The sequence below is a fragment of the Leguminivora glycinivorella genome, chromosome 4, assembly GCF_023078275.1.
Source record: "Leguminivora glycinivorella isolate SPB_JAAS2020 chromosome 4, LegGlyc_1.1, whole genome shotgun sequence".
NCBI classification, from domain to species: Eukaryota; Metazoa; Arthropoda; class Insecta; order Lepidoptera; family Tortricidae; genus Leguminivora; species Leguminivora glycinivorella.
Genome location: NC_062974.1, coordinates 8,552,118 through 8,576,952, shown reverse-complemented (window position 1 = coordinate 8,576,952; position 24,835 = coordinate 8,552,118). Strand labels below are relative to the sequence as shown.

Sequence of the window (24,835 nt, the reverse complement as noted above, 5' to 3'; positions counted from 1 at the left end):
TTTAAAATTGGTGCAACATTGAGAAATTAATTCTTAAAAAAAAACAATTGCTGTGACATTGTATTTATAATTACCTGTAATGTTACAAAATAAATATACCGGTTATATCAAAAGGTTTTATTGAAGTAATCTTAATTTGTGATATTGCAGCAACTGCATAAAACCAATATTTCAAGTGGTCAATTGCAGTAATATTGATTTTGAACATTTGGGAAACTTTAAGTTTAGACATGTAACATTGAAAACTTGATGTTTAAAAGTTAATGTTGCTGTAACGTTGCATATGTAATATAGCTAATACCTTGTTGCAGCAATGTAATAAATGAACATTTAAATAACTTGTGATCAAAACATCCTTGCAATATTATAATATTAGTTTTCATTTGTCATGTTACAATAATATAGCACTACTAATTTTCTGAAAGTTTCAAATTACCAATAAGTTGAATGTTGTTGTCATATTTCTCCGACCTTACATTCTAAACTTACAAATGTGAGGTATGTAAACTTACTGCAAGTTATTGTAAGTTTCATGCTCAGTGGGATTATTGTTGGTTGTCCATCTGTCCACATTCGTAGATAATAAACTACTACAAATATCGACTTAAACTAAAGTGGATAGAAATTAATTTTGCTGATGAATACAGCATGAGGTCTCGACTCTAGACGCGGCGAACTCGCTGAGCACTCGCGGCGAACTCGCTGCGCGTTCGTTTCGCTTTCAAATCGCCCGCAAATCGCAAGTGTGATAAGGCCCTAAAATATAATTGAGTGAGATTCTAGATATAAAACTAGTATAGCTTTTCAAATGGTTCTTACCAATCAGGATGTATTCTGTAGCTATAATTGAAGAATTGGGTGACATTGATTCCTATAAGATCTTGTCCATGCGAGGCTTCAAGAGGGTTGTCCTTCAGGATGAGTTCCGTGTCTCCGTAACCCTCTGGCAGAGATATGCCCATCGAGAAAGGTGTCCCCTCCAGTTCGTTGAAGAAATAGTCGTGTTTGACGCGCGCTATCCTCCTGAAACATCATCAATCTATTGTTACTTGTAATGGTTGTAGGGAAAATGGTGTAGTATATAAACATAATTTTATGTTAAATTGAATGCATATGCATTTTACCTTTATCGAATTCAATAATGAAAAACGAAAAAAAAAAACATACGGTGACATTGACTTAAATGTACATTGTACAGGGAACATTGGATGTATGCATGTCAATTATAATATAACTTAACACTGAGTGTATGAAAAACACTTGATGGATGCAAGCGCTGGTGGCCTAGCGGTAAAAGCGTGTAACTTTCAATGAGAAAGTCGCGTTTTCAGACCCCGGTTCTTACCGATGAGATTTTTTGGAACTCTTATACCACATGTTATCCGATATTTGGCATCGGTTTTCAGATGAAAAACACCCTGAAGAAATTGGAATGTACCCAATAGTTTTCCCGTTTACAAGGTCAGAGAGCAGTCGCTTTCGTGAAAGATAGTGTTTACGCCAAAATCTGGGATTAGTTGCGTAAAGCGGACACGAAGGCTCTCATAAGCCTTGGTAAAAAGCCGGGATAAAGTAAGGAAGAAAAAGTTGGAACCTCATGTCATCGTAGTGAAACAACACTTCAACTTCGGTCATGTTTCCACGCCTTGCCTCTGTGAGGTTCTGGCGTAGCCATTGTATCTCGTCCCCTAGCTCGCGTGCATCTTTCCCGTCGTCGACTTGTTCCACTTCCACGAAATCGACACTGTTGTAGTTCACTTGGAGTTCTCCGTTGATCTGGAAATATGGAGAAATATGAATAAAACAACTGTTAAAATGGGAAAGAGGTTCACTGTGAAGGAAGATGGAATGGTTATTCTCAAAAAGTTTTATTAGTAACGGACATTTATACTACATCCAGTTTATTTTTTTAAACTTTGAACTTTGTGAAATTTGACTTGAGAATGAGAGACGCAAGAAACTTACCGAAGTTATAAGAAGTGGATGAAGTAGCAGATAACCGTTATTACTGACTATAAATGAGTAACCGTTGACGCCAAGCTGAAAACAGAAAAAATCATCACAAAATTACTTCAATAAATAACCACCCACCGAAATGCCGACCAAGTCAGACAGATTGTAAGAGAGATGTGTATGTAATGTACCTAATGTACCTATACTTATAAAATAGTTGCAGTTATCTTAGTCTAGAGTTCTTATATCAGTACTATAATTTTTATAGCCATACCTGATGTGGTTTTGCCAGTTTTGCAATACTGTCGATAGGAACATCGGTGCCAGCCACTCCGAGCAATGTAGCGTTAACGTCATCTTCGATGAAAGCAGGGATCGCCACAGAGGTCACTAGTTTATCCTCGTCCGGCTGTAATCAAAAACACTCCATTGAATTAAACAATTTATCTTTCATTTACTTCTCATTTTCATTAGCTAATCAGAGTGAGGAAACCCACTCAGTGAGTTGGCAATTTAATACCTGTAATACAATTTTAAACCTGATTTTTAATGCAGGTGTTACCCAGTCTCCATTTCCAGTTAATAATGAAATAAAGAAAAATATAGACGAATTAGAATAGAGATACTTACAACTGACACATCGGGGCTCACATCCCAATCCCTTGTTCGCTGTAAACGTAAAATTTATTTTAGTTCTAAATCCTGGATATGATCCGAGGAGGGTTCACTCTAAAGGAATGTTAACATCGCAGGACGGAATAAATTGTATGACTAAGGGCCAGTTGCATCAGCCACTGTTAACCCTTTACCGCATACTGTTCCATATTTGGCCGTTATAAATTCTACTCTGCTGACAGCTGTTACAGTTCAAATTTGAACAAATATTGCATACGTCACATGCGGTAAAGGGTTAACAGACACCTCATCACCTCAAAGTCACGCAGCAGAAGTCTATTGAAATTCACATACAAAAAAATGCGAACGCTCAATTCGGTGACAGACAGTTTGGTGCAACCGACCCTAAGTGATGTAGATCTAAATCTGTGTAAAATGTTTTGAAAGAATAATTTGCCTGATCCTGAATATATTATTATATATATGTATGTTTGGTAAACACTCAGAGGGTCAATCAAATATGAAATTTAGGCGAGGAAAAGGATATATTACATATTTAAAATGTTTCATTTAACAAATAACACTTTGACATCTTGGACAGGGCGTTATTTCCGTTTTGGCAAATGGTCAGTACGGGATCTCTCTAATATGTGGGGCAAAATAGTTCACTGCCATATCATTTGTTAGAATAACATAACCGGTACTGGATAATTTCTGAAAAGGCTGAGTTCACAGCAACTATGAGTGATTCCGTTCGATTTTGCATATTTCTATTAAACCTTAAAAGGACAAATCTATGGGTGTCACTGTCAATTCTTCATACGGAATCACCGATATAGTGAAACTCAACTAATTCAGAGGTACTTACACCTTCTGTCAGATATTGAATCCGATTAATTAGATTTTATATTTCATCGAACTCCTGGATAAATAACAGTACTTGTTTATAATCTCGTATAGTAAGTTTAAGAATCAATAGAAGCTTTTCAAAGAGAACCGGCTTCCATTCACCCGAATGAATACATGGGACCTAAGACTCAACCAAAAATCCTACACTAGGTTTGTCAATTTATCATACTCCCCTAGTTACAACACTTTAGGACTTTCATCTGAGTATATTTAAAAAAATGTACTTTATATCTCGGAAACCATTCAAGGTGAAAGAAGTCGATTGCTAACTTTTCAATCGCTTTGCGAGAAATACTGACCGTCTTGTCCATACTGGCATGAGTCCAGGTTGGAGGAGGTTCGGAACCATTCAATATCATTGGTTTAGCGATCACGTTGATGTACTTTAACACTTGTTGCTGAACTTCTTCCACTGAGTGAATGTGGTCGAAAGTACCTGTCAGAAATACAATACATTTAATATCAGTAACTACATGGAAACGCCTAATTACGACGAAAACTCTAACAAGTAGCACCTTACCTCTATTATTACAAGCCATTGATTTTATTTCATCGACGTTGGACACTTCTTTTCCAATAAGATATGTGAATACTCTAACAGGAGTGTACGTTTTGCCATTAACTACCTCGCGATTGTATTGCTCAAAAATGTCTGAAAAGTTGCCTGAAACGTAATCTGTGATCAACATGATCATTTGGTTACATCCTCCAGTACTTGCCACATTACAGTTCGTTTCTATTCTTCTCTGTAATTTAAAGGTACATCTCTTTAGGTCAACACACAACAGTTTAAGAAAGGAAACACTAAATATCGAGATTACGTATATGTTTATATAGATTTTGTACAAAAATTATTACTATTAGTAGTAGGTACTAGTTAACAGCAGCGGGTGGCCCGTATAAGCCGATTACCACCGGCTTCCCTAAAATATTACTATTAAAGTACCTAATGTTAAGGTAGGTTTCTTTTTGCTCAGTGTTGCCTAGCAGCAATTTTCACCAGCCGCCACTGCTAGTTAATAAATATTAATAGCAAATTTTATTAAAGTTACTTGAATGCAATGTTACTTACAGCCGTTAATGTGGTAAAAGCTTTTATATACGCTTCAGTAAGATTGGCGTAGCCGTCCAATTCTATCTTATGTTTTTTACCGTCTTCCGTCGGTGTTAGAATTTCCAATATTGTTCCTATGTTTTCCTTTGTAGCTTGAACTACTGAGAAATCTTGTGATGCATTGAAATTGACTTTAGAACAATTCATCACTTGCCCTGTCACATTTTTGAAATAATACACATTAACATAGTCATTGTTAGACAAAGTATCCAATAAAGATTTCAAAGTTGTTCTTGCTACATAGTTCTTGAATCCGGTCATAGAACCCGAGACATCAAAGAGAATGATCATGTCTTTGGAGCAGGTCGCGGCTTCGATGTACCAGGACTGTACGCGGCAGTCGTAGATGTCAGTACCGCGCTGGTTCCAGCGCATCGCCGGGAAAAAGCGCAAGACGCCGTGGGAACTACCAAAATATTGCCACGTCAAAGACGGGTCAGCATTGTAATTTTTAGTAAATATGTCATTGAGATCCTTCGTCCAAAGGATAGCTTTTCTTGGTTCATCCTCTGTAACAGAACCAGATTGTTGATTATTAACGCATACTGACGGTAATTTACTTTATGAAGTATAAAAAAAATTGATTCGGATGAAAGTTTACCTCGGAAAAATATATTAGTAGGAACGTGGACGCAGCTTTTGTCAGTGTTTACTGGTATGTTGTAAAAGTGGGAATCACGGTCTACAGTTACATTTTCGTAAAAATCTTTCATTTCAATAGTAAATTTTGGCATATTATCCGGGTCATTGGCAATGTCCACATCATCTCCGAGTGCCGTGAAGACCGAATATTTAGCGGAACAGTATTGAAATTCATCATCGACCGTCCCGTTATATTCCTCTTGGAATTTTTTCGCTAACTGAATAGCTGTCGCGTGGATACACTGAAACCAAATTTAGTTGCTATACTAAAACATAAATGATAAGGTTAGCTGTTATTTATTTATTTTGTTTTGGAATAGTTAAAAAATGACACATGATTATTACTTACCTTAACAGCGTTGATTTTCTTCGTTAGCATCATTCTAACAGAGGTTAGTGAAGATTCTAATATTGACATGCCGTCTTTTCTTCTAACGCTTGCGTTCATCTTCTGGTATTCCTGTAAAAAAAAGTATTATGCTGAATTGTTAAAGCTATTTTTAACAATTATTAATATTGAATTTTTTTTTATATTTATAATTTTGACGAAATCCACTGTTATATGTGATTACATTATGGAACCTGAATGGAATTATGGAATCTAAAGGTATGCTTTTTTTGGTTGATTTCTTTCTTTCTAACGGGCTGCTACTGACTGTGATTGGACTTGGTAAGTAAAACTTCTTAAAATTGTTTGGTCATAAGTTTTTGTCATATGTATTATTTTTTTGTACATCTGGCTATCATTTTGTAAGAAAAACGAGCCAAGTGGAATTATTTTCAAAGTAAACAACTCACAGAGCTGCCGCACATGTGACCCCTGGGTGATGCTTAAAAGTGCAACAACCTGGTAACCGATGTCTTCTAAAGATCTCACGTTTTTAATTAGAATATAACACTAAGTAGAATATACAATAGAACATATTATTTACTTCTAATATTTTGTGCAAATATTTTCACAACTTCGGTAAGTGGTAGGTATGTTGAGTATTCTAGTTGAAAGGTTTACTTTATCTGTTTGTGTGGCATTTGAAATAGTAATTTTGTATGATTTATTTCTGTTAGACTTGTTATTTCAGGTTAGATAGATTATGCTCAAATCTAATAATGTTATTATTGGTAATTTTTATCATAAGCGCATATGCGATAAAAAGTCTTAAGCCTAATTATGTATAATATTATGGCATGAAAACGCTTGCTATTCAGTAGGTAATACACATTTTCTCATGCAATTTGTTGCGTCATGAGCCGGGCGAGATCAATCTCTCTCGTTCGCACGCTGTCGCGAAAGTGTGGCGTTTACCGCAATACCCACGAAGAAATGGGAACGGAGGTGAGGGATTTAGGGATTGAGCTCTCTCACAATGTTATCATCATCAATCATTTAAGAGTTGGACTCTTGTCGGTGGAGCAACTTCCATGCGTGCCGGTCTTCTGCCTTCCTTTTGACTTCCTGATACGACACAACGTTGATTTTTTCCTTTATTTGGGTCATATACGCTCTCCTTGGTCTCCCCCTTTGCCTTCTTGCCTCAATTTTTCCTTCTAGTATGTTTTTAATGAATTCGTCGTGTCGTATCAGGTGCCCAAGCATTTTCCCTCTTCTGTTATCTATAGTTCTCAGCAAACTTCTTTTTTCTCCTATTATATTTGAAACCTCTTCGTTAGTTTTCATTTATAGTTATACGAAAACTACCTTTTGCTTTTATCACACTAACTTATGGCATAGGCCCTCTTAAAAATAAAAATAAAAACAACCATAACAAAATAACAACAGTTACCTAAATACTTTCACAACACCAGCTGGTGGTCCTATTGATTATTGATAAGAATGATAAGCATACTAAAACCATAGATTTAGAGATGTTAAGCTAGATTGAGTAGTTAGGCCAAAAAGTGTGTCCACGTGAGAGGGCATTGTTTGGGCTGGTGTCCCTCTCGCACTTATTGACAACGTCAACATTATTCAGTGACGTCATCACTGTCATAAATTGGGGATACCAGTCAATATTCAAAGTTACTACTAAATCTACTAATACTCAATTGAAGTTTTTTTTAATGCAAATCTTTGATTTATATCATCATAATAATTACATTAAAATTACTTAATAAATTAGTTAAAAGATATCAAAATTGTAGTCTGAATATAAAACTAAAATAATATAAGAAACTTTAAACTTAGATAAAAGAACTACTACCATGGTAACCTCTTTAACACTGGCCACACGTGCGAGAGGGACACCAGCCCAAACAATGCCCTCTCATGTGGACCGTTTTTGCTAGTCTGATACGACCGCCTTTCTGGCTCAGTGATAAGGTTCAATTTGGTATGGCAAAAAATGTGATCGCGCTGTCCCCTGTAAAGGTCTTTGACTAAAACTGATATAAAAAATTCATTTCATCGGGATGTGGGGCAAAGAAATTTGATGCAAATTTTGAGTCTGTGGCTTATGTTGGTTGATGAATTTGAAATTTAAATGAATTGTATTACGCATACTGATTTGGATTGTTTAATGTTGTTTGATATCTTATCATATAGCTATATCCATTTGTTGAACATTTTTTACTAAGCGTCGTGACTTAAAACACATGCTAGGCTCGATCTCCATTTCTAAAACCCCATTAAATGGAATTTTCTATCGAAGAAAATAGTAACCGTAGAGAGTTAATTAATTAGCACTTTCTAATTTACGCATCTTTATCAATATACGTACACTCTCTGAGAAATGTGTAGGGACTTTGAGTAGGGACAGTGACATAACTGATTAAGTAATTCATCTTTTTTGATACCCAAAAAGCACTTGAACAATTTAGAAGAAAGTTCTCGGACGCTAATAGTCATTACGCAAGCGTCCTTTGGCAAGGGCTGACCCTTTTTACTCGGAAAATGGAGAGGTGGAAAACCAATAACGGAACGAGGGTTGTAAAAAATTATACCTAACTACTTAGTAGTTTGACCCGCACTGTGTTGGTACCGTCAGTTCAGAATACGTTAGTCGATTACGAGACCGTTATATAAAATGTATGAAAAAAGTGAACAGCGCTCCCAGACGGTTACCACGTACTGTGGAGCAAACACATGATTGGAGTGAGCGTTCTTATGTTATTAATATAATAAAAAAAAACCGGCCAAGTGCGAGTCGGACTCACCCACCGAGGGTTCCGTATCCGTACAAACTTACAAGTTAAAATTATTTCACGTACCTCACATGATGTATGACTTTAAAGATCTGACTATAATTACCTACAGGTACAGCGCCATCTCTCGGCGATTTCGCTAATTTACGCGACCTGTTTAGTATGTCAGTTTTTCAGGGATAATCCATACTAATATTATAAATGCGAAAGTAACTCTGTCTGTCTGTCTGTCTGTCTGTCTGTCTGTTACGCTTTCCCGCTTAAACCACGCAGCCGATTTTGATGAAATTTGGAACAGACAATCTTTAGACCCTGAGACAAAACATAGGCTACTTTTTATTTCGAAAAAAAGGGATGAAGGGGTTGAAAAAGAGGTTGAAAGTTTGTATGGGATTTCTTAATTTTAAAAGATAAAACCATGAAACTTTATATTTTAGCACTTGATAAGAAATCATTAAACATATATTTAAAGTCACATACAGGTCGAACGCGATTATTTAACATTATTTTTACCTTTAAAATAAACATGGTGAGAAATAAACATTAACTAAAAGCGGGTAGATTATATTTATTTGTCTACCCCGAACATTTATATAAATTAATATCGGGTAGTTTTGTGTTGTTTACATCTCCGGTGACATTTTGCTGGGACGTCAGTCTTCCGCGACCATGGCCAGTGCAACCTGGCGGAAACGTTGGGAAAAAAGGTAAAAATAGAAACCTAAGGATCCAAATGAAAATCTTAATGAATACTTTTATTACGCGGGCGAAGCCGCGGGTAAAAGCTAGTTCTTTATAATGTTAACCGATTTGGACAGTTTTTTCTTTATTCAAAAGATATTTTTTTACGTATAATCTTGTATTAATTTGAAGTTCGATATAATCCGCAAGGGTGGTTAAGGTGAAAGTTGAAATCTGAAAAGTTTTTGTGAATTAAAAAAAAAGTTTCCAAAGTACAGACACGATTTTATTTTTTCTGTAAAATTTATTTTGTAAAAAAATCATAATTTTTCGTTCGTAAACTTCGGAGATAAGGGGGGGGGGGGCGGTATTTTTTTTTACATTTTCCTCCATAATTGTTTTTTTTCCACGACAAACAAATTATAAAAAATAGTTTTGATATGTACAATTTGAGCTCTTTCTAACAATACCCCACTTGACCTAGTAACTTGACATTTACAATTTGCCCCCTATCATTTTGGCCATTTTCTATAATTAATATTAATATTTTTCAAAATAATAGTTTCAGCTCGTAAAGGTTAAAAATGTTCATAACTGTTCCAAATTTCAAATCGTAAGCATAAGTAAGTAGTTCTCGAGATATTTAGAAATGTGACAGACAGACAGACAGACGGACAGAGCGTCGCCATAAGGGTTCCTTTTGTACCTTTTTGGTACGGAACTCTAAAAACGTGTAACCTAGCTATGTCTCGGCGATAATATACTGTCGCCTATCATCTGCTAGCCCTGTTGGAATCAAAAATTGCGTTGATCTTCTACTCTCAAGTTCTCACTAACGCGTAGGTATTCACTGAAATGAATTACACATAGTAGGTAGTGTCACTGAGATATGGCGGTTTGAAAAAAAAAATTGTCTGATTGAATTTGTTGTGTATGTACCTAATGTACGTATACTTAGCTAGGTAATTGACATTGGGACGAATAGGTACTGCGAGCGATTTATTGAAAGGTCTGTAACGGGCTACTAATAAATTGAATTAGTTTACTTATAGATTAGCAATAAACTGAAAAGTATGAAATACCTGTATCCTTTTCATTTTCTATATTGTCGTGTTTGAGTTGTTAATTATTTTGAGATAGTAAATTTAATATCAATATAGCTCTTTCATATTTAATATTGAAAATACAATACCTATTCAAAGTTAAAGTGGGACTGGGCTGGACATGTCTGCCGTATGCCGAATGACTTGTGGGCCAAGATAGCCACGGAATGGGAGCCCCATGAGTCGAACAGAGGATCCGGCAGACCTCGCCGGCGATGGCGGAATAACTTGGACTCCTTTTTGACAGACTGGCCAGTTTTAGCTCAAGATCCAGAAGAATGGAGAAAGAAGGGGGAGGCCTTTGCCCAGCAGTGGGACACAATAGGCTCATAATAATAATAATAAATTCAAAGTAGCAGCAAGATCAACAAATAAATATTTGGAATTTAAGCTCTTAGCTTCATACTAATAACACTCATAACCTTGCCCAATATATTCGTATAAAAATAAAATATAATGCCCTAACGCCTCTAACAACGTAAATACGTGACCCTAGCGAGCTGTGTGAGCTATAGGTATACTATAATTATTATGCGTTCTAGTGGGGATCGCGTGATGTATGTATACTGTAATCATTAATTCACTACCGTGCGTTGCTCAGTGGCGAAGCACATACAAGTTATTATTTTTGTAGTCTTGTTTAACTTCTTTTTGTTTAAATATCAAATGTATTTGAAAAATTATATGATAATGTGTTAGTATGTTGTAATTAGGTCCAATATGATACCAATGTCTTCAAGACAGGTCGTCCCCTCTTAAGCTATGTCGAATTGTCGATCAATACTCACTGCTTTAATTTGTTGAGCTTTTGTCAAGGCTTCATTTAGCTCCCATATTTCTTCGCCAAGCCGGTCAGCCCATGCTTTCACTCTGAAATGAAAGTAAGCGTTTTATTATATACAAATTCTAAATAATAAAATGTTTACCCAATAAAAGCAGAATGATGTAGGATCTTAATGACCAAAATTGGCTCAGACTCAAAGACAGTAAAGTAGTTAAAATAGTATTTTTAGTAAGCGTGCTCATCTATGTTCTAATTAAAAAGTACACACAAACAGCTTAATAATAATTTGGAATATAAGGAATTATAAAAAAAAACTGTTGTCATTGCGGAACAAGTGCCAAATTGTTTTATTCGAAGCGTGGTTATAAACACACCGCAAATTTCCCATTTTACTCTCTGCAAATTTACATTATTGAAAACACGTTTTCCTCATTACACTCATTGATCGTTCTCTACGCTCTTAACACGTTCGGTGCCGGTGACACTTAATGTGTTCATTTTCGTACAAAATCATACTTGCTGGCAGTGAATGTTTTAATAAAGTGCTGTAATAGCACCTTAATTCGTTGAGTAACACTTAGCTACGCAATAAATTGGGCGCGTAGCAGGCTGCGAAATGGAAACTCAGCTACGGCGTAGCAATGTGTTTGAGATGCCTGTCTGCATACGTACCCTATTGTAGATTATTAATTTTCCATTCCGATTTAAATAAATTTGGATTATGGTTAGCGGGAACGACCTAATACTCATACATTACAACATAGTACTTTTTACACAGTACATGTTTGGAAAATTTGGAACGCTGGTGGGCTAGCGGTAACGCCGTGGCTTGCGTGGGCGACGGTCGCGCGATGGTCGCGCGACGGCGATGCGACGCATACGAAATCAAACCTTAAGTATCGATATGGAAGTATGAGACGCGACGGCGACGGTCGCGCAACGGTCGCGCGACCGTCGCCCACGCAAGACACGGCGTAAGAGTAAGGATAAGAGATTTTTCGAAACTTTATGTACGAAAATGTCCGTCGCTTTTCGGCGGAAGAAAACATCGTCACCACTCATTTATCTTTGATTACTATAGAGCAGCTTTATTTTTTCTTAATAATGGAGTTAATCATCGTAACTTATAATATTATGTAAATTTTCTTAATAAATTACGTTTGGAACTGATGCACATTATTATGCCAAAACTAATAACATTCGATCCGTTGAGAATCCATTATTTGTATTACATATAACGTATTAGTGATATTCATACATAACGTAAATGTTTTGAAGGCCAAGATCCTCTTTTGGATCGCGGAGCCATAATAGTTTGTTAGTTAGGTGATTTACATGGAGCTACCTATTTTATTACTGTTACTTAGATAAATATATTATAGATTATAGATCTATTTAGTTTTGTTAATTATGGCTTAGCGTACGCGCGTAGCGTAATAGAGTACGTTTATAGCTCCTATACACTATACTAGTTGGTACTAGCTAAGCTTTGCTTTTTTAGTAGAGCAAAAATGGATACGAAAATACCGGTTTCTGTAAGACTATTTGCCAAAAAAGCTTGTGTTTGTTTTTTTATAGACGATGTCCAAGTTGAAATAGATGATGCTTGGGCAGGTTAGGTCAAAGAATGATACCAACTATTTTGAAAGGAAATTCATTCGGGGAAAATTAATTTTAAAACCTGGATCCACTATCTGTTTAATTTGTGTAATGACTGACATAACCAGAAAGTTACCGAGTTACACTTTCAGTGTTCCACGCGGTATAATAACAATAAAAATATTGTTTGAAGAGTTATTATACCGCGAGTCTTGTAAAAGTTTTGTTTGTTCTTCTAGGTACATCTTTAATATGTTTGATTGTTTATTAATTCTAACTAAACGAATGCGGAGGTGTGCACTACAAATTGCAGCCACAAAACCAACCATCTGGCGGAAGCTATTCTTATTAGATTTCTAGGCTCGACCTTCGACGTTTTAAAATAGGCAACCTAGTTTAAACCTAAAAGAATTGAAAGAGATTAGTTGTTGCTGCACTTTCTTACGTGTTGGATCTTTCTGATCTCCTCGCCGTCGTCGCTTCCCGAAGAATCATCAGCAGCGCGCAAAAAGCCAAGCTTAGGCCGCGCATCGTCGGTGAGTCACTCTTGCGCACCTCACGTTGACATACACACACGCTCAAACTGCTTTAAGGCACTTTGTTACAGTATTTTGTTGAAAAGGCTAATACCATCACGATCACTACAACGCTAAATACGACGCTCTATTTATAACGGAAAATATATCTCTATTAAGCTTTCACTATGATAACGACACGATTACAATAGCGGCACGTAAACTTCTCTAGGTTATATTTTGTTAAACTGCTGAAGTTTAGAAGCTTGGTACACTGTGATAGTCGGTAGTCACAAGAGATCACAACGCGGTTGCTTATGTTATTGTAGTGTTTTTTGCCGCCGTTGCGGCGGCGGTGCGGTGGCGGCCGGCGCGACGCGTGTGTCGCGGCGGACGCACGTGCTGCGTCTATTCTCGGCCGGGCGGGCGGCGCGGCATCGAGCGAACACGAACTGGGTCGGGCATACTCGCCTGTCCACTCGTTTCCACGCTTTTGGGCTTTTTCGAACTGATACAGCAAAACATAGTTGCGTGCTGGTATTTTTAATGAAACTTTTTAAATTACGTAGCCATGTGCCAAGCGAGTCCAACTGCTGCCTTGTACAAATGACACTCAGTAGACTAGACAGCCCAGCGGACTAAGTATACACAAAGAGTCAAAAAAAAAAAGAAAAATTAAGAAGTAGGTACGGTAAAATGAAATAATTATTTACTTAAATGCATGCATTACTCATACTTAGGAATACCAACTTTGTCTAACACATTACGTCAGGCAAGAACTATAATAAATTCTCAATTAACACATTGCTTGCTTATTTTGGAGAAAGCATTATGTTCTTTGTTTTTCCATACTTTGTGTATCTATATTTGTGACGCTACTAGTATAACCAGAGGGCTTACTAAGAAGACCGACGCTTATAAATATAAACTTATTATTTTACTTCAACTAAAGTTATTAGTCATATTAATTAGGTATAATATACCTACAAACAAAACAACGCATCGTTTGTCATCCAAAATAAAGACAATTTGAATTTGTATTAAGATTTACGGAGAACGATGCTCGCTATTCGCGAACTTCGGAGCTCGCATTAGCCCTCCAACGCGGTTTTGTTTCCATCAATCCTCATTTACAGAGTAACGTTTATCCCTAATTCATTCGAGACTCGAGAGACACGATTGATAGCTAAACAGATAGATAAGGATCTTGTTTTTCGGAGCGACGAGTAAATGCCATTAGGCAGTCTGGTTTAGGAAAGATACATTATGTATGCGTAATTTGTACCAGCTGACTTGTTGGGAAACGCTATTGCTATTCTCCTCAATGTAGGTTCAATCAAATTCAAAGCTTGCTCAAGTATGAATTTATTATTTACCTTATTAAATTTTGTTATCTCTGAAATACTATTATAGATACGTGGAATCATCATCATCCTCCTCCTTGCGTTATCCCGGCATTTGCCACGGCTGATGGGAGCCTGGGGTCCGCTTTGACAACTAATCCCAAGATTCGGCGTAGGCACTAGTTTTTACAAAAGCGACTGCCATCTGATCTGACCTTCCAACCCGAAGGGTAAACTAAAACTTATTGGAATTAGTCCGGCTTCCTCACGATGTTTTCCTTCACCGAAAAGAGACTGGCAAATATCAAATGACATTTCGCACATACATTTCTAAAAACTCATTGGTGCGAGCCGGGGTTCGAACCCGCGACCTCCGGAACGAAAGTCGCACGTACTTACGCCGCTTTTTTATAGATACGTGGAATATTAAAACAAAATAGATCGATGTTTACGTACGAACCAAGGTACGTGAAAGTCTCAGAACCACGTCTAAGTCATAATCAGATCACAATGTGTGCGTGAGCTAATACCGATTAATATTTCGGGATTGTTATTATCGACACTTGAAGAGCCTTGGATAGCATCTTAAGCATCTAGTTATGTACTTCAGTATTACAAGTATCATCTAAATACAACTGTGTTGACGTTTTAGAAGACAAAATAAATAAGTTTTCTTTCGGCGCCGTTGGGATTGGGGCAAATTTAATTTTCTCGGGTCAGAGGTGTAAGGTTAGAACCGGTGTAGCTTTCTTTATTGTGTATATAGTATACACAATTTTACACAGATTTACTTGGCAATAGTATAAACCTTAGAATAAACGGTACTTTTACCATTATCTTGGTAGTTTTGCGCAATTTTTCTCAGTTATGCAAAGATATCAATGTCATTATGTGTAATTGTATAATTTTAATTCACAAGATCTTGCTTTCACTACCAGTTTTGATTCAGAAGGAAAACTATATTATTAATATAGTCTATGCCAAATGTTCACTACACTGAGAATATCATCCCTAACATCCCATGTTGGTTTCGAAGTTGGCTGACGACTCCGGGGTCTGAATATTACATAGCGACGCGCCACTCGCAGCGTATTCAACTTTCAAATATATGTTACTGAATTTACATTATTCTAACTTCATCTCACTCACTCCTATTTAGGTATAATGCGAGTCAGACACGTTGAAAGTTTATATCAAATCGCGATTATACGCTGAGATTTAAATTCTCCTCTCGGCTGAGCTCTAAAATATGCACAGCACTTGGTGGATACGCCATGAATTCCTAAATCCTATTTTCGAGTACAACGTTCTATGTATATTCACTGCTATAAAAAGTTTTAATAGGTATTACATATACTAACTGTGTGTTGGCTGTTATAACAGTTAGCGTTATACAAATTACCTGTATAAATCGAATACTATTCAGTTCAAGAAATCTTTTATATTTATTTTATCAAATATTTTATATTTTATGTTGTGTAAATTACATATTCAATGACATTGAGATTCATATTATCTTTTTCTTCTGTGACAATTTAATATGTTTTCTCTGAAGAAGAACGACGTATTATTAAGCAATAATATAATTTATTGAAATTAATTTCCATAGAGTACCTAGTCTGCTCATATTATTTGATGAATACTTTTGCATGTTAAATTGTATCTTGTTATTTAATGCATGTTAATTATAAGATGTAATGTTTTGAAAAAAGTTGCCCGCCGAGTTTCTTGCCGGTCCCATAGTGGATACCCCCCTCCCAACTGAGGGGGGACTGAAATCTTCTCGGCTGAGGCGTAGGGTTAGAGCCGGCGTAGCTTTATTTGACGTTCATATGCGCATTGTAATATGCCTACTTGAAAAATAAATATTTCATTTTCATTTTTCGAACCAATAAATCGATGAGATGACAAAATGTAAATTACTAGATAATTTGTATCGGAAAGAATGAAGGAAAACGATTATTTATTTTGTTCTTTGTAGTTAATCTAAAAATATGTCAATAAAAAATTGTAAGTACATAATTTTTTTTCTTTTTTATCTGTAAAGTAAAAACGGTTCAAATAATTTCTCCCCAAAGTAAACCTCTTTCCCTTTACTTCATAAAATCCCCAAATCGCGTATTTCTAGTGGGCAGATATTATCCCAGATTCTACCATGAGTTGTTTTAAAATACGCTACTCGATAGCTGAAGTCACGGGAAATGAAGTGAACAGCACTTACAAATGGTCACTGTCTATGTACAATAGAATCAAAAATTACATACAGTGTGTAAATCTAATACGGACGAATCTCTTAACGGTGGTTAATAAACATAAGAAATGTAATTAGATAAGTTTTATTTAAAATTGAAATTAACTTTATATCTGTACAGAATAATTATACGGCCCGCAATGTAATGCAAATAAACTCGCGTTAAATGCTCGTTGATAGTTGTCATTGATTGCCATCGCAACCATGTTTACAGTAGGTACATTGCTACAGAGAAAAAAAATCAAAAATTAATCACGGGTAACACTAATGAATTATATGTCAGCCGGCCAAGCCGAATGACAATCGTTGACGCTAGACGCCGATCGAAACGCAGTCTGGATTTGTCGAGCGAATACGGAAGAGCGGTAGAGATAAATAGCTACGAAATAGTACATTACGATACAAGTGCGTCAAAAAGGAAGTTCGAAACCAGTGGCGATAAATTAAAACACGACCGAAGGGAGTGTTTTAAATCGACACGAGTTACGAATTTCCTTTTCGCACGTGTATCGTACGACGTTTTTCAGTACAGATAGCCCTCCGAAGTTTCCACCTGACATATAATGAACCACTTCTCGCACTAGTGCTTAAAAAAACACCATCTGTACTGAAAACGATATTATCGTGAGGGTTTGTGCATTTTATCTACGCACCCTGGTTTAATTTATTGCCCATATAATGCTTACACACTGTATATTTTCCGTGACATTTTCGTTATCGAGTAGACAAAAGTATTCTTTATTATAGGTATATACCCATGGTAGCGGCTCAGGTAGCGAGTCAATAGAATAATTATATTTCCATTTGCTACAAAGTTATTGAACAAAATAATTGGAGTTTCCACTCCGAAATACGGGATTCGGCGAAACGAGAAAAATGTCTACGTTAAATTGCTTTGTGAGTGGAATTCCCGACAGAATTAAGGGCAAAGGTACTTGTTTACATCGTTATATCGGTCAAATCAAGGACTAAGTACCTATACAATAAGGACTGTATCGTTAAGTAAATATAAGGAAAAAAAAAAACCTGGTCTAAATGGGTTGTCTATTGTTTGCCCGACAGTCATTTAACATAATATTCATTTGCCCGAATCTAACTTGCCTGAATTTCATTTGCCCGAATGATTTGTTTACCATAAAAATCATATGACATACTCGTTGTTTATCCGAATATTACCTTCCATAATCATACAATGCCATACTATTTGTTAGCCATATTATTAAGTGCAATAATATGGTTTCATAGAATATTCAAACGCCATAAGCAATTATTGCCATATTAATTGTTGCCCATATTATTACCTAACCTAACCTACTTTCTGATAGCAGTTTCATTTTCCAGGGGTCACAGTTCTAACCTAACCTAACCTACTTTTCCAGCAGTTTCATTCTCCAGGGGTCACAGTTCTAACCTAACCTAACCTACTTTCTGATAGCAGTTTCATTTTCCAGGGGTCGCAGTTCTAACCTAACCTAACCTACTGTCTGATAGTATTTTCATTTTCCGGGGGGTCACAGTTCTAACCTAACCTAACCTACTTTTCAAGCAGTTTCCTTTTCCAGAGGTTCACAGTTCTAACCTAACCTAACCTACTTTCTGATAGCAGTTGCATTTTCCAGGGGGTCACAGTTCTAACCTAACCTAACCTACTTTCTGATAGCAGTTTCATTCTCTAGTCCTTCTAGTACCTATTATAGTAGTTTTCGATTCTGCCAAAGCACATTATGGAAATTGACTTTTCTGGACGCTAATTTGTTGACAAATGATGGTATGGAATGTGGTAATTACGGATTTCGATGATTCTGACAAATGACATTATGGAAACTGACTTTATGGGAAACAAAGTTTCTGGCACTAGATTAATATAGTAAACAATGATTATGGCATAAGATGTTATGAGAAACAATATTATGATTGTTGAATAGGATGGCAAATAAAATTATGGCAAATGAAATTCTGGCAAATGGGGGTATCCCGGTCTAAATGATGGCATGTGCATAATTTTGTATTATTATGTTCCGAGAGTATGATTTGAAGGTATTGGTAAGCACTATTTGATATAAGGTCTGATTTTTTTTTTGGATTACCATTATCTTGCATAATATTTTTTGTCATATTTTACCTTCGCATAACAACGCTTGGCAGAATCCTTTTTTCGCAGAATGACTTTTTGCATAAATTTCTTGGCATACTGTCATTTTGCAGAATTATCTAAAGCAGAGTAATACAATGGCATAATGGTAAATCGTATACTATATAGCCTCGTTTACTCTTTTTCAAAACCTTATAATAATAATTTTTAAGAATAAAAAACCGTCGCCTTTCGGGTTCTGGTGAAAGCTACTTGCGAATGTTGGATTATGTAGAAATGTGTAAGTATTTTTTAAAACTGCTTTTAATGCTTTAATTATTAGATGGCAACACAAATGAATATACGTATAACGTTAAGGTTTGAGGAGTTTCCTCAATTCCTCATGAATCCGATTATATTATAAGAAATCGAAGCTTGACAAACTTTGACTTCAAAACTCAATATGCTTAACAAACATAACTAAATAAATGTCACTGTTCTGAACTTAAATACATGCTTTTCTTACAAAAATACCAAAGTCACTATGAGTGTGCCGTTCAGGTTTGAGGAGTTTGGTTCTGACTATCATCAGCAGTTCCACTGTACCAAATGTAACTGTTCTAGACGTAAGTGCATGCTGTTCTTATAAAAATGGCAAAGTCACTATAAGCGTGCCGTTCATATTTGAGGAATTTGGTTCTGGCCATCATCAGCAGTTCCACTGCACCAAATGTCACTGTTCTGGATGAAAGTGCATGCTGTTCTTATAAAAATACCAAAGTCACTATAAGCGTGCCGTTCAGATTTGATGAGTTCGGTTCTGACCATCATCAGAAATTCCACTGCACCAAATGTCACTGTTCTGGACGAAAGTGCATGCTGTTCGTATAAAAATACCAAAGTCACTATAAGCGTGCCGTTCAGATTTGAAGAGTTCCGTTCTGGCCATCATCAGCAGTTCCACTGCACCAAATGTCACTGTTCCGTACCTAAATGCATGCTGTTCCTTTAAAAACACAAAAATCACCATATGTATGCCTTTCAGATTTGAGGAGTTCCCTCGATTTCTCCAGAATCCCATCATCAGAACTGGGTTCTGAGAAAAATGGGACCAATCTGTATGCATATACATTCAATCAAAAAAAAATTTTCAAAATCGGTCCAGTAACGATCAAACGATGGAGATATCGAGGAACAAACATTAAAAAAAAAAAAATTTAAGAAAAAAAACCGCCTTCCTTTGGGGTTTTGGTGATAAACACTTTCAAATGTTGGATTATGTTATCAATTCGTCTGTATATTTTTTAATGTTTGTTATTCGATATCTCCGTCATTTCTGAACCAATTTTGAAATTTGGATGATTCTGAAGTACTTACAGATGATAATGATTATCAAAACGGAACTCTAACCAGGGGCGGCTCACTCTTCATCAGCAGTTCCACTGCACCAAATGTCACTGTTCTGGACGTAAGTGCATGCTGTTCTTATAAAAATACCAAAGTCACTATAAGTGTGCCGTTCAGATTTGAGGAGTTCCGTTCTGACCATCACCAGGAGTTCCACTGCACCAAATGTCACTGTTCCGTACGTAAATGCATGCTGTTCCTTTAAAAACACAAAAATCACCATATGTATGCCTTTCAGATTTGAGGAGTTCCCTCGATTTCTCCAGGATCCCGTCATCAGAACTGGGTTCTGAGAAAAATGGGAACAATCTGTATGCATATACATTCAATCAAAAAAAAATTTTTCAAAATCGGTCCAGTAACGACGGAGATATCGAGGAACAAACATTAAAAAAAATAAAAAAAAAACAAAAAAAAAAATACAGACGAATTGAGAACCCCTTCCTTTGAGACTTGGAAGGTGGTTAAAAAAAAAAACATACAGACGACTTGATAACCGTCCTTCTTGAGCTCAGACGAAGGATACTATAGACTTGACACAAGGGTACACCCGTAAGGGACAGATATAGAATAATGGAGCGAATTTAAGAATCACTTTAAAAATGGCTGACAGTTTACCATACACAACCTACGTAATTTGGGCGGATAATAAGCTTGACAAGTCACGTCCTATTGTTTGCCACAAACTCGTTTGTGGCAACGGCGGAAAAGTGAAACTATGACAAAGACAAAAAATAACATTTTGCTCTCTGTCACTCTTATTATAATTTGTATGTGACCATCTCGTTCGGTAGTGGTATTATTATTTGGCTGTCTAGTCTATAGTATCCTTTGTTTAAGTTCTTGAGATATGAGGCGACGGTTAAAAATGTAGACATCGTACACCTCTTTAGCTTACATACAATCACGCCAAATGAAACTACTAAAGTTTCAGTGCCACTCTTGGCAAATAAGGGGTTGAAAGAAAACGAAACTGTGGCATTGCAGTGACAGGTTGCCAGCCTCTCGCCTACGCCACAATTTAACCCATAGCCCATAGTCGCCTTCTACGACACCCACGGGAAGAAAGGGGGTGGTGAAATTCTTAACCCGTCACCACACAGTCAAGTCACATTACATAATTATTTTAAAGGTAGTCAGTGAGCGGACACTAAGCAATTAACCTTTGGAAGCTTTCTACTACTGCCTGACATTTACTTTATATAAAATAAACTTGCAAACTAAAGTAGACAGACTGTTTTTACGACGGCGGCTACGGGTAGCAAATAGGTGTCTCTCGGGAACTTTCGCAGCTATGTCGTAAAGTTCTCCTGTAGTGCTCTGGCTGTTTCTTCGTGACTTTGTGTTCTGTATTTTTTATTACCTTCACTTGGCTCGACGAAATTGAAATGGAATATATTAAAATTGTAATAACTCTGGGCTCTGAATATTTATGAGGACTTGCTGTTAGGTAAATATTAAAAGTTGACATTTTCATACTCGTATTAATTCCAATTAATTGCCTTGCTAAATAGTCGAATCACGATGAGACGAAATTTTGTGTTTTCTCAGCAAAAAATCCCACTTTGTCGCTTGGTAGGTATAAGCATTGAAGGGTTGTTCGCATATTTTTTCCAGCCAATTGTATGCTTGTGGTAAGCGTAGCGTGGTACCTTTCACTACACTTCGACACATTGAAATAAAGCCCAGGGGTTATTAAAGTGAGCTATTATTTTGTTATAAATCACCCCTTTTGTTCAAAATACTTGAAGGTATCGTTACATTAACGTATAGGTTTACGTTCATTTTCATTAGTCTTATAGACTGAAGGCCATTATGGAGAGTCTTATAGACTGAAGGCCATTATGGAGAAATACGATGAAGCTTAACGACTATAATGTACATCTGCATAATTATGTGCAATATAGCGGGTAGCCACAGATTATTCACCGTAGATGCTTCCTTAACAGAACAATATTTCTTAATTATTTTATCACCACTGCTACGTCCTTAGTTTGTATTCGTACCCAAAATGTTCGTAGCTAATGCATCTGACGCACGATATGGTATTCTCTGTCTATCCCCATTCCATGTTAAATAGTATCGTGCGATCAAGACATTGGCATGGCATCTCCTTTGGTAATCGTAGCTTATGCGATTGACGTATTGGCAATGCATCTTCCAGATGTTAACTTGTAAAAGCGCCTTTGAATTATGTGGCACAAACTTGGTAAAAATAGCGCATCGCACGTTGCGGCAACGCGTGCCACGGCACGATGCCGTGACGTGATGTTTGACGTTACACGCCGTAGATTTGCACGTCACGACGACGCCGCAACGTGCCACGGCACGACGCCGTGACGTGATGTTTTACGTTACACGCCGTAGATTTGCACGTCACGACGTCGCAACGTTACACGACGCCGCAACGTGCCACGGCACGTCGTCGTAACGTCTAATTGTTTGTAGGCCCTTATTGTTGCAGATGTCATTTATGATAAATATGATCGGGAATATGTTCTTTATTTGTTATATTGTGCAATGTATTGTCCCAGATTTGTAAGAACCTCTTTTTGACACATGACAGCGTCCACAATACGTAAACTCGCGCAACCTAATGAAATTTTAAATAAAATCCTGTAATAATATTTAAAAAAATCAAGTACTTAAAAACAATATTTCGCTTACTTTAAACATAATCTAGCACATGTTACATTTTTGCGGATCTTCGTTAGTGAGTATTTTACGATATTAATTTATCACGCGGGATTTACTTATTATGTCATTTATCATTCATTTTTATTTTTAAACTAGTGCTGTGACATTTCAGTAAGTTGATAGAAATCGTAAGCGCCTTCTTGTACATAGGGCCTAATCGATTCAACCAATTTTATTCGAAATTAATCGTTAGATTTGGCAAACGATACGTCTTAGCGTGGTCTTAGCCACATCCTAACACACTTCAAAACAAATGTGTCAAAAATGTGAACTTACAAATCCGGGACAATAGTTGAAATAAAACCTTTCTGAAAGTAAGATAAATAGGTATTACTCCCGAAGCCGTTATATAATCTGTGGTACGGGTATCCATTAAAATAAGAAGGTTCTGAAGGCCGAGAAGCCATGGGGCGCGGCGCCGCCCTGGCGAGACATAGCTGACGCTCGGCATTCCACCAAGCATGCTACTACTTTTAAATCTAGAACTAGCTTTTACCCGCAAATTCATTGAAGTGAATTTAGTATGAAAAAATCAAGTACTTAAAAACAATATTTCGCTTACTTTAAACATAATCTAGCACATGTTACATTTTTGCGGATCTTCGTTAGTGAGTATTTTACGATATTAATTTATCATGCGGGATTTACTTATTATGTCATTTATCATTCATTTTTATTTTTAAACTAGTGCTGTGACATTTCAGTAAGTTGATAGAAATCGTATATTTGTTTAAGCGCCTCCTTGTACATTGGGCCTAATCGATTCAACCAATTTTATTCGAAATTAATCGTTAGATTTGGCAAACGATACGTCTTAGCGTGGTCTTAGCCACATCGCAACATACTTCAAAACAAATGTGTCAAAAATGTGAACTTACAAATCCGGGACAATAGTTGAAATAAAACCTTTCTGAAAGTAAGATAAATAGGTATTACTCCCGAAGCCGTTATATAATCTGTGGTACGGGTATCCATTAAAATAAGAAGGTTCTGAAGGCCGAGAAGCCATGGGGCGCGGCGCCGCCCTGGCGAGACATAGCTGTCATGCTCGGCATTCCACCAAGCATGCTACTACTTTTAAATCTAGAACTAGCTTTTACCCGCAAATTCATTGAAGTGAATGAAGTATTTTCGATAACGCCTGATAAAAAATGGAAGGCAAACATTCAATTTTAGACATTTTACATTTTTAACCCTTAAATGCATAGTGATGTATGTGTGCATCATGCATTATTGGCTCTATTGGCAGCACGGCAAAATTCAAATTTGAATAATTTTTTGTCAAGGTCATGCATTTAAGGGTTAAGGGATACTTTCAGGGATAAAACTGTCATGTGGTAGGTATTTCCCGAAACTCTTAACTACCTCAGTGGTAAATATTAATTATTTCAATTTCAGCAGGTAAGTTAAAAGTGAAGACGTAATACAGACATACACTCTTTCACATATATAATATTAATACGGATTGTATACATGTAGTAGTAGTAGTAGTAGTAATACACTTTATTGTACAAAGATAAGAACACACACAGTAAAGAAAAATGTAATAAATTTAGGGAAATTAAGTCAGTTGGGACCTGTAAGTGTGGTGGAAAATATACCTACCCATCAAAAGATATATCTTCATTACACTTTGACGACCGGTCTGGCGCAGTCGGTAGTGATCCTGCCTGCTACGCCGCGGTCCCGGGTTCGAATCCCGGTAAGGGCATTTATTTGTGTGATGAGCACAGATATTTGTTCCTGAGTCATGGATGTTTTCTAAGTATGTATATAAGTATTTATATATTATATATATCGTTGTCTGAGTACCCACAACACAAGCCTTCTTGTGCTTACCGTGGGACTCAGTCAATCTGTGTAAGAATGTCCTATAATATTTATTTATATATTTATTTATTACAAATGAAACAATACCGTATCATACATTTTCGCTTTTTATGTCCCTTTTGTAAACTTTTAACTCATACCAAAGTTTTCAAGGATTCCATGAATATAACATTAAAATCGCGC

At 36.5% G+C, this 24,835-nt stretch overlaps 1 protein-coding gene across 1 annotated transcript in view; it reads right to left on the bottom strand.

Annotated features, from left to right (window-relative positions):
* LOC125225130 (voltage-dependent calcium channel subunit alpha-2/delta-3-like) overlaps positions 1 to 13,470 on the bottom strand; it is a 44,561-nt gene extending 31,091 nt beyond the window's left edge. Inside the window, exons 1-12 of the mRNA XM_048128698.1 lie at positions 12,984 to 13,470; positions 10,944 to 11,025; positions 5,583 to 5,693; positions 5,193 to 5,475; positions 4,550 to 5,100; positions 3,998 to 4,223; positions 3,777 to 3,913; positions 2,584 to 2,622; positions 2,228 to 2,362; positions 1,966 to 2,040; positions 1,595 to 1,776; positions 820 to 1,023 (exon numbers count right to left, since the gene is read on the bottom strand). Of these exons, the coding sequence (XP_047984655.1) occupies positions 820 to 1,023; positions 1,595 to 1,776; positions 1,966 to 2,040; positions 2,228 to 2,362; positions 2,584 to 2,622; positions 3,777 to 3,913; positions 3,998 to 4,223; positions 4,550 to 5,100; positions 5,193 to 5,475; positions 5,583 to 5,693; positions 10,944 to 11,025; positions 12,984 to 13,069 (2,111 nt within the window). The 5' untranslated portion in view covers positions 13,070 to 13,470. The remainder of the gene's footprint in view (positions 1 to 819; positions 1,024 to 1,594; positions 1,777 to 1,965; positions 2,041 to 2,227; positions 2,363 to 2,583; positions 2,623 to 3,776; positions 3,914 to 3,997; positions 4,224 to 4,549; positions 5,101 to 5,192; positions 5,476 to 5,582; positions 5,694 to 10,943; positions 11,026 to 12,983) is intronic.
* Positions 13,471 to 24,835: the final 11,365 nt, after the last annotated feature.